Source organism: Papio anubis, chromosome 3 (genome assembly GCF_008728515.1).
Source record: "Papio anubis isolate 15944 chromosome 3, Panubis1.0, whole genome shotgun sequence".
Lineage (NCBI taxonomy): Eukaryota > Metazoa > Chordata > Mammalia > Primates > Cercopithecidae > Papio > Papio anubis.
The window spans coordinates 184,339,717-184,355,822 of NC_044978.1; the positions used below are offsets into that span (position 1 = coordinate 184,339,717).

The window sequence follows — 16,106 nt, forward strand, 5'->3', positions numbered from 1 at the left end:
CATCCTGGCTAACATGGTGAAACCCCGTCTCTATGAAAAATACAAAAAATTAGCCGGGTGTGGTGGCGGGTGCCTATAGTCCCAGCTACTAAGGAGGCTGAGACAGGAGAATGGTGTGAACTTGGGAGGTGGAGCTTGCAGTGAGCCGAGATCACGCCACTGCGCTCCAGCCTGGGCAACAGAGCAAGACTCCATCTCAAAAACAAAAAACAAAAAACAAAAAAACGGGAATAATATTGTGAGTATCAGAAAACAGGGATGTGTTTCAGGGTCAAGAAAGCCTTCTTGTTTGGCGTCTGTTTGCACGTCTGACCAGGCCAGCCTCCACCCCACCCCTATACTGGCCTCAGCAACAGGGCCTGAAGCCCTTTGGGCTCTCCAAGGGTGGGCCAGGTACAGTTGTGGGATCAGCAGGTTCTTGCAGACAAGACTAAGCCGAAACTCCCTCCTCTCTGCCTTCCAACACACAGACCTCTCCAACCTAAACAAACAGAAACCTGTGCCTACTCCTCTGAGAGCTGTGTCCTCTGTTGTAAAATGCAGGTAACAATCCGGTGCGTGTGTGGGGGACTGCCGGCTCACAGGCCTTCCCAGCCTTCCCTCCCACCTTGGCGGGCAGCCCTTGGCCCCTCCTACCCCATGCCTGCTTTCCACAGGGGCACTAGAGGGACTGGTCTGATTTGAGGCTCTGTGCAAAGCGAGCCCAGCCTCTTCCTCCAGGCTGGCCTCTGGCCCCTTCCTGTGGCTGGCTTGAACCTCAGGAACTTGGGATCCACAGCCCCCTTCAGGAAACGCAGAGCTTCTGCTGGGCAGAGTGACTTCCAGGCCGCCTTTCCTGCGCCCACCCTGAGGACCACACAGGCTGTGACCGGGGGCCCTTTCTGGAGGGGACATTCGGTTTTTGTGGCTGGGACTTCCAAACTGAGGCCAAAGGAGGAGGGTCCAACTTCACCTTTGGCCCCCCTTTCATCCCCTTTTTTGGGTCTTCTTTAACTGCAACGGGGCGGGACCCTCCTCCGTAGTCCCTGGGGCGGAACTGGCCCCGTTGCTCCACCTGTCCCCACCTCCACCCGCGGGCGGTCCCGGCCCACGCTGGAAGGTCCTTAAGCCCGGGCGGCCCGCGGGACCGGTGGAGACCCATGGAGCCGCGGACGATGGCAGGACAGACGGGGGCAGACCCCGGGTTGGCCGAGCCCGGGGCCCTGTGTGCACAACAAGGCCACCGCACCTACGCTCGCCGCTGGGTGTTCCTGCTCGTAGTCAGCCTGGTCAGCTGCTCCAACGCCATGGTAGGGGCGGGGACAGGGACAGGGGGCTCCAGGACCCTCGGTCCCTTCGGACCAGCTGGGTTTCATTTTCCTGTGGCCACAGCCCGAGGTGCCAGGTGCTGGCTGGGGCCGGGGCCAGGGGGTGCCTTCTGGGGGTGGCTAGGGGGTGTGGGCACTGGGGGCACTGTCTGTCCTAGAGGTGTCGGGGCCCAGGGCACAGAGCAGGAGGGCTGGGTGCCCAGGGGGATCTGCCAGTCATGGAGTCCCAGCCCTTCCCAGCCTTCAGTGGCTCCAGCCAGTGGCCTGGGTCCCTCTTCCCCAGCCAGTCACATACAGGTGGCCCTGCAGTGGCCCTCCCCCCCTCCCTCCACGCCTCCCAGCCCCAGGACAGCAGGCACAGAGCAGAGGTGGGCTTGGAGCCACACTCTCCTCCACCTGACTCTGAGTGAGGGGCGGCTCCTGGGCTGGGCTGGGCTCCATCCTGCCCCCGCTCCCTTCCCGTGCTGCACACTGCAGCCTTTCCTGCCCTGTGTGCCCTCATCAACCATTCCAGGGAGCCTCAGGAACTGGTTGGGCAGTATCTGGGCAATGTGCAATGAACAGCTAGAGTTGGCAGCAGGACCCACAGCTTAGGGAGGCGCCGGGTCACAGGGATGGTCAGGAAGCTCAGGGTCAGGAGCAGGAGCCGCTCTTAGGCCTGGGTCAGGGTTCTTCCAGGTGGACCCCGGGGCCTCTCCCCTCCTCCTTTGCTGGCTAGGTATGCAGAACCAGCTCCCGGACGAGACAGGCCTGGGATCTGCTGGATGGGCCTGGGGGCTGCCTGCTGCCCACAGATGCCGGCACACGCCGTAACTCACTGCCGTGGCTTGGCGTCTGGCCCACCGTGTCCAGGCACTGGGGGAGCCATAACTGACTTTGGGTGGAGCGTCTGAGGGTGTGGGCTGGTTCGATGGTCAGTAGGTGTCCTGGGTGTGGGGCATTCCTTGGACAGTCAAGAGCCTCCTACTGCAGTTCTTCACCGTTGTAGCAATACCCACAAGTCATCATGGAGCACACAGAAATCTCACCCTGACACTAAGAGTTGTCATGGTCTCTGCCTGGGTCACCGCAGTGAGCCGTAAGCACCACGTTCACTCCAGCCAAGTGCCCTTGAGGCTGGAGTTACTCATCTGCAGCCAGTGACCAAGTCTTCCGGGTTCCAGCGGGCAGCGTAAGGGGCGGGCGGAGCAGAGCTTGGGTCAACACCCACCTAGAAGGCAGCCAAGCCCAGTGCTCTGGATGAGACTCAAAGGACCCAAGGGGGCGAGCGAGGGCAGGGTCGAGGCTGGGAGAGGAGGAAGGGAGTTGGACAGATCGTCCTCCCACGTTGCCCCGCACGCTTCAGACGCATCTCTGCTCAGTGAGTCAGCTGTGGGCCTCACTCAGGCCCCCGAGGAAGCAGGACAGGGCTGAGGCTGGAGCGGCGGGCTTGGCTCTGCAGGGCAGGCTTTGTCAGTGGACGCCTGGCTCTCTCTCCCTGGGCTCGGCCAGGCAGCCATCAGCTGGGCTTGGGGAGCTCGTTCTGTGCCTGGGAGATCTGCCCCTGGCCCTGTCCTGCGGAAAAAGGAAGACAAGGTGGCTGTTGCCCAAGCTCCCTGTCCTGTCCCGTGGGCTGAGTCAGACCTCGTCCGGGCGGAGCCTGGGTCTGGCTGCTCTGCCAGAGGGTGTGGCCTGGAGCTCGGTGGACTCATGGAAGTTGACCTTGAGTGACACAGCCTCCTCGGGGCCCACGCGTGGACGCCCTCCTCCCTCCTATAGTGAGCCCTGGTGAGCGGCTCCACTTTGACCTCCCTCAGGGATGAGCCAGTCTCACCTCCTCTAGGAGGCCTTCCCCTCGGCCGCAGTGTGCACTCGTGCTGTGTGCCAGACGTCTGTGGGGTGGAGAGCCCTAGCACCTGGTAATGCCTGCGGGGTGGGGAATGGCATCCGCTCTGTCAACATTCTGCCCAAACACCTGGGCCTTCTGGGAGGGAAGGTCAGGCTGGCTTTGGGTGGGGCTGGCCTGCAATCCCAGAGGTTCTAGCTGAGACCCTGTCATGCCCGTCTTTCCCTGGCCTGCCTTGGAGCCCCAGGTCTGGTCTGGGTGGGGCTCGTGGTCCTGTGGGCTCTGGCCAGGTCCTTGGCCTTAGTGTCTGCCCCTCAGGCTGATCCCCGGTCAGGGCATGCTTTCTGACCCTGCGCTGGGTGCCCTCCCTCGGGGAAGGCAAGGTGGCGCTCTCCTTGGGCAGGAGGGCCCTGTGTCCAGCTTGCTGGATCCCCTCGGCCTCACAGGCCTGCTGGCACTCTGGCTCCCTCGGGCTGGCTGGGGCCCGAGCACGTAGGTCCAGGATCTGTGGCTCTGTGCTGACTCCCACCTGGCCCCTGCAGCTGTGGCTCAGCTTTGCACCTGTGGCTGACATCATTGCCGAGCACTTCGTCCTGTCCATGGCGCAGATCAACTGGCTGTCACTGGTCTACCTCGTGGTATCCACCCTGTTTGGCCTGGTGGCCATCTGGGTCCTGGACTCCGTCGGGCTCCGTGAGGCGGTGAGTCAGACCCCACACCGTGGCCCGCTCTGGGACAGGGTGAAGGCCCCTACATTTGGGTACGAGAGTCAAGGCCTCCTCCCCAGACCAGAGCCCATCAGTCCCAACAGCTGGGGACCCAGCAGAGCTGTCAGGGTGGCTGCACTGGGAAGTGCAGGTGCTGGGAGGACGTGGCGGGCACCTGGGTTGGCGGCAGAGATCCTGACCCCATCCCTGACACCCTCCTTGCAGACCATCCTGGGCTCGTGGCTGAACTTTGCTGGGAGTGTGCTACGCATCATGCCCTGCGTGGTTGTTGGGACCCAAAACCCATTTGCCTTCCTCATGGGTGGCCAGAGCCTCTGTGCCCTTGCCCAGAGCCTGGTCATCTTCTCTCCAGCCAAGGTGGCTGCCTTGTGGTTCCCAGAGCACCAGCGAGCCACGGCCAACATGCTCACCACCATATGTGAGTTCCGGGGAGGGAGGCCGCCTGCCTGGGCTCACCCCGGGGTCTCTTCTGGCTCCACGCACAGATACTCGGCTCCCCGGGCTCTCTGGCTAGGGTGGAGGAGCTGGGGCCCAGAAGGTTCTGCCTGTGGGCTGGAGAGGAAGCCGGGCCACAGCTGAGCTGATGCATTTCCCTGTGCATCCACCCACCCAGCGAACCCCCTGGGCGTCCTTGTGGCCAACATGCTGTCCCCTGCGCTGGTCAAGAAGGGCGAGGACATTCTGTTAATGGTGAGGGGTCATGAGGCGCCCGTGCCTGACCTGTGTGGTGTGTGCGCATGCGTGTCTGTGTGTTCCTGAGCCCAAGCGTGTCCGTGTTCCTATGCCTGTGTGTGATTCCCCCCGCCCCGCCCCCCAAGAAGGAGTCTCAGCCTGTTGCCCAGGCTGGACTGCAGTGGCGCAATCTCGGCTCACTGCAACCTCCACCTCCTGGGTTTAAGCAATTCCCCGCCTCATCCTCTGGAGTAGCTGGGACTACAGGCGTGCGCCACCATGCTCGGCTAATTTTTTTTTTTTTTTTGTATTTTTGGTAGAGTTGGGTGGGGTTTCACCATGTTGGCCAGGCTGGTCTCAAACTCCTGACCTCGTGATCCTTCTGCCTCGGCTTCCCAAAGTGGGATTACGGGCGTGAGCCACCATGCCCGTCCAGTGTGTGATGTTACTATGCATGCCTATGTGTATCGAGTGTGTGTGGTGTGTGCGGTGCATGTCTCTGTTCCTGTGCCCATGTGTGTTGTGTGGTGTGTGCCTGTGTGTGCTCGTGCATGTGCATCGGGTGTGTGTGGTGTGTCTGTGCTTGTGACTATGTACTGAGGGTGAGCGTGTGTGCATGTGTGCCTCTGCACCCATCGGTGTCCGTGTGTTGAGCCCTGTCACGGGCTGTGCAGCCGACAGTGAGATGAGTCTGGAGCCTGGGGGTGCTGGGCTAACGTCAGCCAGGAGGGTGTCACTGGTGAGGGGTGTGTTGACAGCCAGGGCTCCCTATCAGCCCCTGGAGCAGGCGAGGATGAAGTCAAGCAGGCCCTTCCCAGCCTGGGCCTCGCAGAGGGTGGCTGCAGACCAGGGGTTGGGAGGCAGCCAGTGGTGGGGCAGGAGGAGCTGAGAGGTGGCACCTGGGGCAGGCAGGGCTGCAGCGTGTGTGGGCGCCAGTCTGCGTGGTCTCCCTGTGCACACACACACCCCTCCCCAGCTCAGTGTCTACGCCATCCCTGCTGGCGTTGTCTGCCTGCTGTCCACCATCTGCCTCCGGGAGAGCGTGCCCCCCACCCTGCCCTCTGCCGGGCCTGCCAGCTCCACCTCAGAGAAGTTCCTGGATGGGCTCAAGCTGGTCAGTGCTGTGGGATCCCCAGGGTAGGGTGGATTTGGGGGTTGGGGCGAGAGGCCGAGGAGGGGATGGGTTTGGGAAGGGCCCCCGGGGCTGCAGGGCTGAGACACTCTTTCCCCGAAGCTGGTGCGGAATAAGGCCTATGTCATCCTGGCTGTGTGCTTCGGGGGATGCATCGGGATCTCCTACAGCTTCTCAACCCTCCTGCAGCAGATCCTCTGTGCAAGCGGCTACTCCAGTGTGAGCCCTGGCCCCACCCATGGGGGCTCTGCCTCTGTCACCCACCCCATACGGCCACGGAGTCACCGCTGCCTCTGGGGTGCTCCGTGTCCGACCCTGGCAGGGGCCACATTGACACCCTTCTGTGCTGTGGGCCCTCCCGAGATGCCTTGGGCGACATTATGTCCCCAGGCGGTGGAGGTGGTGGGCACAGCTGCAGCGAGGTGGTGCAGCTGTGGGATGGAGTGGAGGGACTGATGGTGCGTGGTTGGGAAGATGGGGCCTCCAGGGCTCCCAGTGCCCCTTCCCAGCAAGGCCCCACCCCTGTGGGTCTGCAGGACAGGGCCATCTTCTGGTATCCAGACATGCAGCAGGGAGGGCCTTGCTCTGCTCACACATTCTGAGCTGGCCCTCTGCCCTCTGGGATCAGTGCCCGGTGTAGGATTGGGGGCATGTTTCCACCTTTGCCTTCGCCTCCTCCAGGGGTTTTCTGGCCTCTGTGGAGCTCTCTTCATCGCGTTTGGGATCCTGGGGGCGCTGGCTCTCGGCCCCTACGTGGACCGGACCAAGCACTTCACTGAGGCCACCAAGATCGGCCTGTGCCTGGTCTCTCTGGCCTGCATGGCCTTTGCCCTGGTGAGGGTCTCCTCAAGCCAAGACCGCCCTGCAGGGGTGGGTGGGTGGTGAGGCCCGGAGAGGGCGCTTGGCAGCTTGGCTGGAACAGAGGTCCGGACTGTCTCCTGCCCGGCCTCTGCCAGCTAGGGTGGCCCCTGGGTGGGATGGGTTCTCCCACCCCATGCCCCGTGTCCCATGAAACCAGGTCCAATTCTGACCACCACCCCCTCCACCTGTCTGCCTGCCGTTCCGCTGCTCCCAGGTGTCCCTGCTGCAGGGACAGGCCCTTGCCCTGGCCACCACCTGCTCGCTCCTCGGGCTCTTTGGCTTCTCGGTGACCCCCGTGGCCATGGAGTTGGCAGTCGAGTGTTCCTTCCCCGTGGGGGAGGGGGCTGCCGTAGGCCTGATCTTTGTGCTGGGGTGAGTATCCATCTGCTCCTGCTGCTCCCCAGAGATACTCCCCTTGCTCCACCCCTACACCCCTGGGGTTGCACCGTGTGGTCCAGGCCCCTTTTCTGGGAGGTGGGGAACCTGCCTGCTCTGGCAAGAGCCGAGCAGGTTCTGAGCGCTTGCTGTGTGCAGGCCGGGCCAGCTGATAGGGCCCGTGACCGAAGCTGTGTGCTGCCTTCAGGAGGGTGGTGGCAAAAGGGACAGCACTGATGTCAACACTTCCCAAAGTGGCACCTGGCTCTGAGGGGATGGGCAGTGCAGCGGGGGCTGAGGGCCACGTGTGTCTAGGCAGGTCGAGGGAATATTCATCATGCTGGCGATGATGGCACTGACTGTGCAATGCTCGGAGCGGTCCTTCTCCACCTGCCAGCAGGGGGAGGATCCACTTGACTGGACAGGTGAGCACCACATGGAGAGTTCCCGGGGAACGGGACAGGTGAGCCCCACGCAGGGAGTCCCTGGGCAACAGGACAGGTGAGCTAGGACAGGTGTGGCCAAGATCAGAGGTGGGTTGGCACACCCATATCCCAGACCCCATGCTGGTGACCTCTTTCAGGACCTGGGTCTGCAAACACCCCCTCAGGGCTGTCAAGAACTGGGAGTGGGCTCTGTCTGGGGTCACTCTGTGGTCAAGGGTAGTGGTGTCACCATAGGCCAGCGTCCGGCTCTGCCCATCTGTGGCCCGGGGGCTTGGCTGTGGGGACAGCTGTGCTATGTGTCCCCAGCGTCTGTGCTGCTGATGGCCGGCCTATGCAACCTCTTCAGCTGCATCCTGGTACTCTTCTTCCACACCTCATACCGGCGCCTGCAGGCAGAGTCTGGCAAGTCCTCCTCCACCCAGAACGCGTGCCCAGGCGCCGAGGACCAGGAGTCCCCGCCGGAAACTACCCCTTGAGGCCCCAGCATGGCACTCCCAGCTTGGAAGCTCATTCCTGGAGCCGCTTCTCTGGGCCCTGCCACTTCCTCCCAGAGCCCCAAGATGCGGAGACTGACCAGGGACGTGTGGTGAAGGGGAGGCAGGCTCGGGTCACCCGGGCTGTGCCCACCACGCCAGACAGCTGGGCGGAGGGACCCAAGGCGTTCGGCGCACCAGGGCCTGGGGAGAGCCCCTGGGCCCGAGACTGATGCGCGGCTGAGCGAGAGGGCTACTGCTGTGTGGACCCGGACCAGGCAGAGCGGCCGTGGGCGGCGCAGACTCAAGGCGGGGTGTGGACCGAGGGGGAGCGGGAAGGGCTGGGGTCCTGGGGCCCAGCAGGGCGACTCCGGAGTGCAAGGCGGGGGGCCTCGCTAGAGGACCCCAGAGAGCCCCAGAGCCCCCACCCTATCTGCTGCCGAGCGACCCCTCGCGCGCAGGGCCCAGCAGCCACGGACGCGCCCTCCCGCCCCGGCGGACTCGCAGGCAGCGTCCTAGCGTCCAGGTTTATTGACCAGGCCGGGCCTCACTCCTCCTTTTCCTCCCCGTGGGTGATCACGTAGCTCAGCGCCTTAGGTCCAGGATTGCCCGCGGCATCGATGGAGGCGAACTGGAACATCTGGTCCACCTGCGGGCGGGGGCGAAAGGGCCCCCTGCGGGCTCCGGGAGCGAAATACAAACGCGCACCTGCAGCGGTCCCGGGTGTGGTTTCTGCCGGGGAGGGAGTGGGAGGGGTGGGGGTGGGGCAGGGGCGGGGGGATGAGGAAGTGGAGGGGATGGGGGTGGAGGGATGGGGAAGTGGTGGATGGGGTGGAAGTGGAAGGAAGGGGCGTGGACAAATGCGCCGGAGGGACGTGGACAAGGGGACGAGGCTGCGCCGGCGGGATGGGGCTGCAGCCGGCGGATGGGGCGGCATGGCGGACGGTGCCGGGGACGGGGCGGGATGGGGGCGAGGGCGGCATGATGGGGCGGGATGGAAGGGGTGGATGGATGGGGATGGATGGTGGATGGAAGGAACATATCTGGGTGGCCTGAAGCCTGGGGGAGGACCGTGGTCTGGGAGGTGGCCTGCCCACAATGGAGGGAACAGGAATGGACAGGAGCCCGGCCGGCTGGGACAGATCAAACATGGTGGGGTCTGAAATGGAACGGAGGGGAGGGGTCTCCAGCCGCTGACCTGACCCCTCTGAGCCAGTTCTGTCCCTCGAACGGGCACTTTGGGAGTCCCCCCGGGGGCCTGTTCTGTCCTGGGTCCTAACCGCGGCGCTGCAGCCCCTCGGGCTCCGCGTGCGCCTCCACCCAGCTGACCCCGGGAGCCCCGCCCTCCCCTCGTGGGCTTGGCGGGGGAGCCGCGGGCCAGACCTCATCCGCTGTCATCTTGTCAGCCTGGGACATCAGCAGACGCTTGATGCTGAGGACGAGGAAAGGGGTCAGCGCGGGCTGATGCGGGGGCGCAGGAGCCTTCTCGTGGGGCTCAGGTGCTCCAGGGGCCCCAGGCTGCCCCTGCTCACTGCACTCCCGCCCTTCCCGCAGGAGTGTGGCCCTGGGGCAGGCCGCTTCCCAACACACACTCAGGGATCATCACGGTTGGGGGAGCCGCTGATGGGGACAGAGCCTGAGGGACCTTAGAGGACACACTCAGGGGTCATCACTTCTGGGGGGCCCGCCTGGGGGCTGCTGATGGGAACAGAGCCCGAAGGAGGTCACAGGCCAGCCCCTGGCAGGAGCTGAAGATGGAGGAGTGGGCTGAGGGGAAGCCGCCCCCTGGGCACCGGCCGCTGGTCCCTGTGTGGGCAGGGCTGGTGTCCCACTTAGCTGGGATCCTGGGTTCACTCCTCATGGTCCTGAAGCTGGTCAGAGGTAGGGAGGTGGGCGTGGCATCTGGTGGGTGATTGTCCCTTTTGGGACAGGGTGAGATCGCTGGGGACCCCCGGCGGCCCGGCCGCCCTCCCCCAGCCGGGCACTCACTACTCCTTGTTGATTTTCCCTTTCCCGTCTGGGTCCAGCATCTTGAAGGCGTTTAGAATGGTCTCCTCGGCATCGGTACCTGCCACAAAGGCACCTTCAGCCCTGGGCCTTCAGGGTGGCAGTCCTGCTTCAGCTGCCAAGGGCAGGTGGCAGGAGGGGAGACCCCTGCCCCAAGCAAGGGGTGACTCCAAGCCTCTGCCCACAAGGTGGCCACTGCCTGAAGGCCTTCTCCTTTCCTGAGCCCCAAGGAAGCCTTGTTGGGCACTCCTGCCCCGGGATGTAGTGAGTTTTGGAGTGCCCAGGGTCAGCCCAGGTCTGGAGCTGGGGGTGAGTGCCGCATGAGTGAGGGACAGAGGTCCCGACGGCGGGTCACACAGCATGTGGGGCAGGAGGGCGAGCCTGAGCACATGGCTCTGGGATGGCTGATGGGGCCCCACAGTTGTTGGCTCCCAGAGTGCCAGGCCCTAGGGCTTCTCCAGAGATAGGAAAAGAGGGATTTTTACGTGAAATGTCTGGATCTCTAACTGTCAGGAATTAACTAGGAGGGCAAGGACTGTCCCAACAGTGCTCACCACTCAGCTTCTCCCCAAACATGTTCAGAAACATGGTGAAGTTGATGGGCCCCGAGGCCTCTTTGAGCATGGCGTCCAGCTCATCGTCCTTGACATTGGTCTTGCCTGTCACAGATGCGGGGGCGTCACAGGGCAGGGCTTGTTGCTATGTCTGCTGTCCCACCAGCAGGTGACCCCAGCACAGGGCCAGGCCCCATCAGCAGGTGACCCCAGCACAGGGCCAGGCAGGCAGATGGGAGGGGTGGGGAGGGAGCGGGAAGGAGGCACTTGGCCCAGGCATGTGGGGCAGTGGGTGCGTCTGGCTGGATGTGTCCACCTCACCCCAAACCCTGAGCCCCAGGACTAAGGGCTGATGGAGAGGGAGGTGACACAGAGCTTGGGAAGGTGCTGGGATCTGCTCTTCTTACTTGGGCATAAGCAGGGCTGAGAGGAAGATGGGTCACTTGTGACCCTCCCACCCCAAGGAGAAGTCACTCCATAGCTCCCAGGGTGGGACCGAAGCCCCCTGCCCTCCTGCCTCAGGTCAGAGGCAGCTGCTGGGAACAGAATATGCCACAGGGAGAACTGAGGCTGGGGAGGGCAGTGTGCCCCACCACACTTGGGCTGTGCTGCAGAGGCGGGGCAGGGTCTCCAGGCCCTCCCCCAGCTCTGTATTCCAGCTGGGCAGGGTCTCCATGCCCTCTGTCAGCTCTGTGGTCCGGCTTAGGGCAAGCCGCCTGTCTATCGGAGTGTCCTACTGGAGCGTCAGCCCTGCCCTGGAGCCTGCTGCCCCAAAGCCCACTCTGAGTTTCCAGGCTTGGGCTGTACCACCCACCCTGTCTCACCCTGGGACGCTCTCTGCTAGCTCTGATGGAACCAAGGGAGGCCAGGGCCATCCCCTCGCAGCCTTCAGGGCCGTCGGATGGGTCTTTAAAGCCCAGGCCCTGGAGGAGGAGGGGTCACAGCGTATGGGACTGGAGGATGCTCTGTATTCGCCTCCTCCAAGGTCTCTGAGGTGTTCTGCCTGGGTACCTACCCAGGGAGGCGTAGGTGTCCTTCAGGTCCTCCTTGTCGATGAAGCCGTCTCGGTTCTGATCCATGAGTGTGAATGCCTGGGAAGCAAGGCCAGGGCTGCCGTGCTGCCGACCCGGCTGGGCTCTGCCCCTGCCCCCTGCTCCCAGCTCCTCAGCACCCCTGACTGAGGATAGGCTCCCACTCCTATCCTCTGGCCCTGGAGCCAGCCCACATGGGGTCTTCCCAGCACAGGCTTCTGGGGACGGGGGCTCCCAGTGAAGCAGGAAAGTCTTACCTCCTTGAACTCCTGGATCTGAGTCTGCTCAAAGTTGGAGAAGACATTGGATGAGGCTCTCTGGGCCCGGAGGGCACCCCCTTCCTTCTTCTTGGTCTTCCTGCTGGCCTGCAATGGGAGCACCATGGCTGAGGGTCCTGGCCGGCTGAGGAAACCCTCCAGAGCACCCAGAGTTTTGAGGGACTTAACTCAGATGAAGGGTGGACCTCAGCCCTTGGGTGGGGCTGGAGGGGGCCAGGCAGCTGAGGAGCATGCCAGCCTCAAGCCTGGGTAGCTGGGGTTGGGGGCAGGGCGGCTGCTGGTGTCTGGCTGCAGCACAGGGAGTGGGGGAGAGACAGTGGCTTCCAGAAGACCCACAGAGCACAGCGGTCAGGGATCGCGGTCCAGCAGGAGCCAGCTTGGCCTCTGACGGGCAAGTGGACTCTGGGTGGGCTTGTTCTGGGTACTGGGATTTCATGAAGGCCAGGAACCCCCTCATCCTGCTCCAGACTCTCACCAGGGTAGCAGCGTGGGGCATGTACCTCCCACCACACAGCACACGCCCACACCTGCATGGTCACACACACGCACATACACATGTTCATGCACACACACATGCACACACAGCACATGCCCACACCTGCACTCACAGGCATGCACAGACATGCCCATGCTCTTTTCTGTGCACATGTACACACGCACGGCACAGCTCATACCCACATGCCTACCCCAGGCATGCACAGTGGCCTGCTCACCATGCCTGCTTCTGCCTGCTTCGATGCGTCTGCCCAGGGTTCTGCCTGCTTTGATGCGTCTACCCAGGGCCCCAGGTCTTGCCCATCTTAAGCTCCCACTTGGTCCCCCAGGACAGCTCAGACTCCGGCTGCCACTCCCTACAAGGACAGGTTTGGGGCTACCCCAGGGAACTGGACAACTGCAGAGTGAGCTTTGGCAGCCCAGCAGTGACTCACACCCTTGCCATGCCCCACCCTGCAAGGCCCCCAGCCTCCCCAGGCACCTCTGGCCAGGACCACCTCCTACCCCCACGTGTCCCCCACCCGCGGGGAAGCTTAGTTCTCCCAAGGATGCTGTGTGTCACCAGGGCCACCTGCACAAGCTCTTGCCTGGGGGCCTGGGCACCCTGGAACTGCAGGAGCCAGAGGAAGGGGCATCTTTTCTGGATTTGCACCAAGCTGCTGTGGGTGACTGCAGCTGGTCACCAGGCTTCTGCCAAGCACACTGTGTGTCAGGGGTGTTTATGCCCTTCCCTGCCTCAGTGACGGAAAAGTCAGTCCATAGCCTTGGCCCTGGGACCACCCGGTCTGACCTCATGGCTGGGAGCTCCTTGCCTGGCCCATGGGTGATGACATTTCTGGGATGGAGGAGCCACGGAGGTGGCCAAGCTGCTCAGATGGCCTGGGAGGGGACTCCAGGGCCCTGAGCCTGGTCTTACCCCCTATACCATGGCCTCAAGGGCAGAGTCTGGGGAAGGGACCTGGCCTGGGGTCTGTTGGTGGTGCCAGATATTGGAGGCCACCACAGAGTCAATCCAGATGCCCTGGTTCAAGGGGTGGGAGGAGGGTCTGCAGGCCAAGCAGGATCAAAGAGGAGGCCTGCAGACTGAGTGGAGAACTAGCTCTTGGAGCCCCCCAGGCCTGCGTCTGGGTGGGAGGCAGCTGCCCCTCGGTGCTGCAGGGGCGGGGGTGGGAGTGAGTGTATGCAGCCACAGCAGTTGGGTGGAATCCCCTGGGGGCACCATTGTGTCTGCAAAGCTAAAAAGACAGGTGCCACTTGTGTGTCTCTTGAGCAGAGGTCCTACCCTCTGAGGGACACATGGTTACAGTTGGCATCCCCTGAGATGCTGCCTGGTTCCATCCCCAGGTCCAACGGTCTCTATGCAGCACTGACGCTCGAGCTCGAGGTCCTTGGGAGGCATGACCTGCCCAGGAGCGACCTGGGGCCGACTGCAAGGGGCCAGGTGATCAGATGTGGGAACCTGGGGCTGGGAACAAGGGCCAGGGCATCCCCTGCTGCTAGTCCAGTGGGGTCTGGGTATGACCCTGAAGGGGTATTGCTGGGCTGCAGGAGTGGGAAGAACCACACCGAAAGGGGAAGCATGGTTGGGAGGCCCCCCGAGGCCACCGGGAATGTGAGAAGGGCTGCAGAGCTCCCTGCAGAGGGTTCCCAGGCCACTGGAGTCTGAGCACAGCACTAAAGATAGCAGCAGAGCCTGAGCTGGGGGACTATCAGCTTCTGCACCCACAGCTGACCCGACAGCTACAGAGGCCCCGACAGGCCATGTCTTGAGCCAGGTGGGACCCTTCCCACTACTGAGCTCTCAGGAAAGGCCCTGAGCAAAGGCAGGTCTCCACCGGCTTCAGGGGGTCTTCCCTGGGCAGTATGTGTTTGCCCGAGTGTTTTCCCTGCTGGTGCCCTGCCCTGCCCCACCCCACCTCCGGTGGAAGCTGCTGGTATGTCCCCCTCACCCCCCACCTTGGGCCCCAGAGACACTTATTTTTGATTCTGGAAGCAGGAGTTGCTGAGGAGTCTGGTTTATTTTAAAATCTAGTGAAGGGAAACCACCTGTGGTCACCCGAGGCCGTCTGCCCTGGCAGAAGGTGGGGGCTTTGCTGAGGGCCAGAATGCTTCTGTGCTTGGCGGATCCAGTGTGCACCTGCGGCTTCCTCAGCAAGCAATAGGTCTGGGGAGAGCTGGGGCTTGCTTCTGGCCCCCTGAGGACAGGGTTCAGGCAGAGGCCTCAGGCAGGAGTCTTCAGGGCCTGCAGGTCAACCTCACAGAAGCTGGAGAAAAGATCAGGGTGGCCCCACAGCAAGTCCCCAACCTTTTTGGCACTTGGGACAGGTTTCGTGGAGGACAATTTTTCCGTGTTGGGGAGGAAGGTTTCGGGATGAAACTGTCCCACCTTAGTTCATCAGGCATTAGATTCTCACAGGGAGAGCGCCATCCAGATCCAAGTGCGCAGCTCACAGTACGGTTCATGCTCCTGTGGGAATCTGATGCCCAGGCTGATCTGGCAGTGGGTGGAGCTCAGGCGGTCATGCTCCCTCAATGCTCCCTCACCTTATCCTGTGCTGCCCGGTTCCTAACAGGCCACCAGCTGGTACTGGTCTGTGGCTGGGGGCTGGGAACCCCTGCCCTATAGGATTGGTCTTGGTATACCCAGCCCAGGAAACAGAGCCCAGTGACTTCCCAGTTTCTCAGCCAGAGAGGCCCAGGCCCTGGACCCCAGAACAAGCCAGGAGAGAAGGTAGAGGTGGCTCAGGCCTGGGCAGGCAGCCCAGGTCGCCAGGATTGTGGTCCTCCCCACGCCCGCTTCAGGACTCCTGGAGTTTGCGATGCTGCACCTTAGCGAGGCCCGAGCCATAGTTCTCCAGTTGCTTCTGCCCCTGGCAGTGCAGGGCCAGGAGAGGGGACACAGGAGGCCTTGCATCACTACTGCATGGGGCCAAAGGGGGCCCGCAGATGGCCCAACACGGACAGCATGGCTGCTGCCAGGAAGATCCAGAACGTGGGAGGGGCAAGGCTCCTGCCCAGACTCCAGGCCTGGTGTCCATGGGGCTGCCAGGTCAGCACCCCGGGCACAGCGGGGAGGCTGCATGGGCACCGCAGGCCCTATCTCTGGGCAGCTGTGGGAGACACACAGCTACTGGGAGGTGGACAGAGGCCAGCAAAGACCAGTGAGGGGCTCAGTGGTCCCCAGGCCTGGGCCGGGGCGGGCCCTTGGAGCTGTGGAGTCCTGAAGGCTGGAGTCGGGGGACCCAGGGAGCAACCTCTGTTGGGGGCTGGTCTTCCCAAGAAGATCCCAGCCCCTCCTCCGGACGGAAGTGATGGGAGATCCTGGGGTGAGGAAGCTCCAGCTCCGGCGGGAAGGGCGTCCGGTGCCCCCAGGCAGAGCAGCCACAGGCAGAGCGGCCTGGAGGCCATGCTACCGCGGGCTGCGGAGTCCAGCGCGGCCCGGCCGGTGACAGACACTGGCCAGAGGGTCACTGCCCTGTAGGGGAAGGACCTGCCCGGGGAGCCACCTGCACTTGGCTCACACTCCGCTCCCAGGACTCCCAGGTCCCTGCCCAGGCCGCCCTCAGGTGGGCACGGACCGCGGGGCTGGACCCGCCCGAGCCGCCCTGACCTCAGGTCCCGGACGCTCCGCGCCGCAAGAAGACCGAGTGCGCCTCAGTCCGCAGTCTGGGGTGTGGACACACGGCCAGGACGCGCACGACAGGACCTCAGCAGCGGCGCGGGGAGACAGCCGGGCCCAAGCCCTGCCGCGAAAAGAAACCCCCGGCCCACTCGGCGCTGACACCGCCTCACGAAGCAACCGCGCGGGCGCAGCCGGTGGTCATCCGCGCACGCCCCGGCCCTTGTGCGCGTGCGCATCACGTGACGTCACCACGGCCCGGGAGTGCGCAGTCACCCTCCAGCCACCAGGAGGCGCGCCCCG

General features: G+C 63.5%; 2 protein-coding genes across 3 annotated transcripts; one reads left to right on the forward strand and one right to left on the reverse strand.

Annotated features, from left to right (window-relative positions):
• Nucleotides 1-642: 642 nt before the first annotated feature.
• Nucleotides 643-8,532, forward strand: SLC49A3 (solute carrier family 49 member 3). The gene is given in 12 exon segments (XM_021938181.2): nucleotides 643-1,289; nucleotides 3,675-3,833; nucleotides 4,065-4,278; nucleotides 4,474-4,550; nucleotides 5,509-5,646; nucleotides 5,767-5,883; nucleotides 6,346-6,498; nucleotides 6,740-6,897; nucleotides 7,216-7,325; nucleotides 7,653-7,773; nucleotides 8,102-8,197; nucleotides 8,199-8,532. Coding segments are annotated over 12 exon segments (1,698 nt in total). The 5' UTR covers nucleotides 643-1,139; the 3' UTR covers nucleotides 8,404-8,532.
• Nucleotides 8,328-16,050, reverse strand: MYL5 (myosin light chain 5). Of its 2 annotated transcripts, XM_031664812.1 has the most exons (7): nucleotides 12,403-16,050; nucleotides 11,669-11,776; nucleotides 11,396-11,471; nucleotides 10,381-10,485; nucleotides 9,809-9,887; nucleotides 9,203-9,251; nucleotides 8,328-8,468 (listed from the first exon to the last, which is right to left on the reverse strand). In XM_031664812.1, exons 1-7 carry the CDS (start codon nucleotides 12,403-12,405, stop codon nucleotides 8,367-8,369), a joined length of 522 nt encoding a protein of 173 aa, XP_031520672.1. In that variant the 5' UTR covers nucleotides 12,406-16,050; the 3' UTR covers nucleotides 8,328-8,366. The 2 variants fall into 2 exon arrangements, with proteins under 2 accessions (XP_031520672.1, XP_009203020.2); XM_009204756.4 differs by lacking the exon at nucleotides 12,403-16,050 and having other exon boundaries at nucleotides 11,669-12,271.
• Nucleotides 16,051-16,106: the final 56 nt, after the last annotated feature.

What these genes read in the sequence shown, in the direction of transcription:
- MYL5 (XM_009204756.4), bottom strand. Translation starts at nt 11,794, where the DNA reads ATGGTGCTCCCATTGCAGGCCAGCAGGAAGACCAAGAAGAAGGAAGGG. An exon ending in AGATCCAGGAGTTCAAGGAG is followed by an intron (nt 11,472 to 11,668) that starts GTAAGACTTTCC and finishes CTTGCTTCCCAG; the next exon opens with GCATTCACACTCATGGATCA. An exon ending in GGGAAAATCAACAAGGAGTA is followed by an intron (nt 9,252 to 9,808) that starts GTGAGTGCCCGG and finishes CCTCGTCCTCAG; the next exon opens with CATCAAGCGTCTGCTGATGT.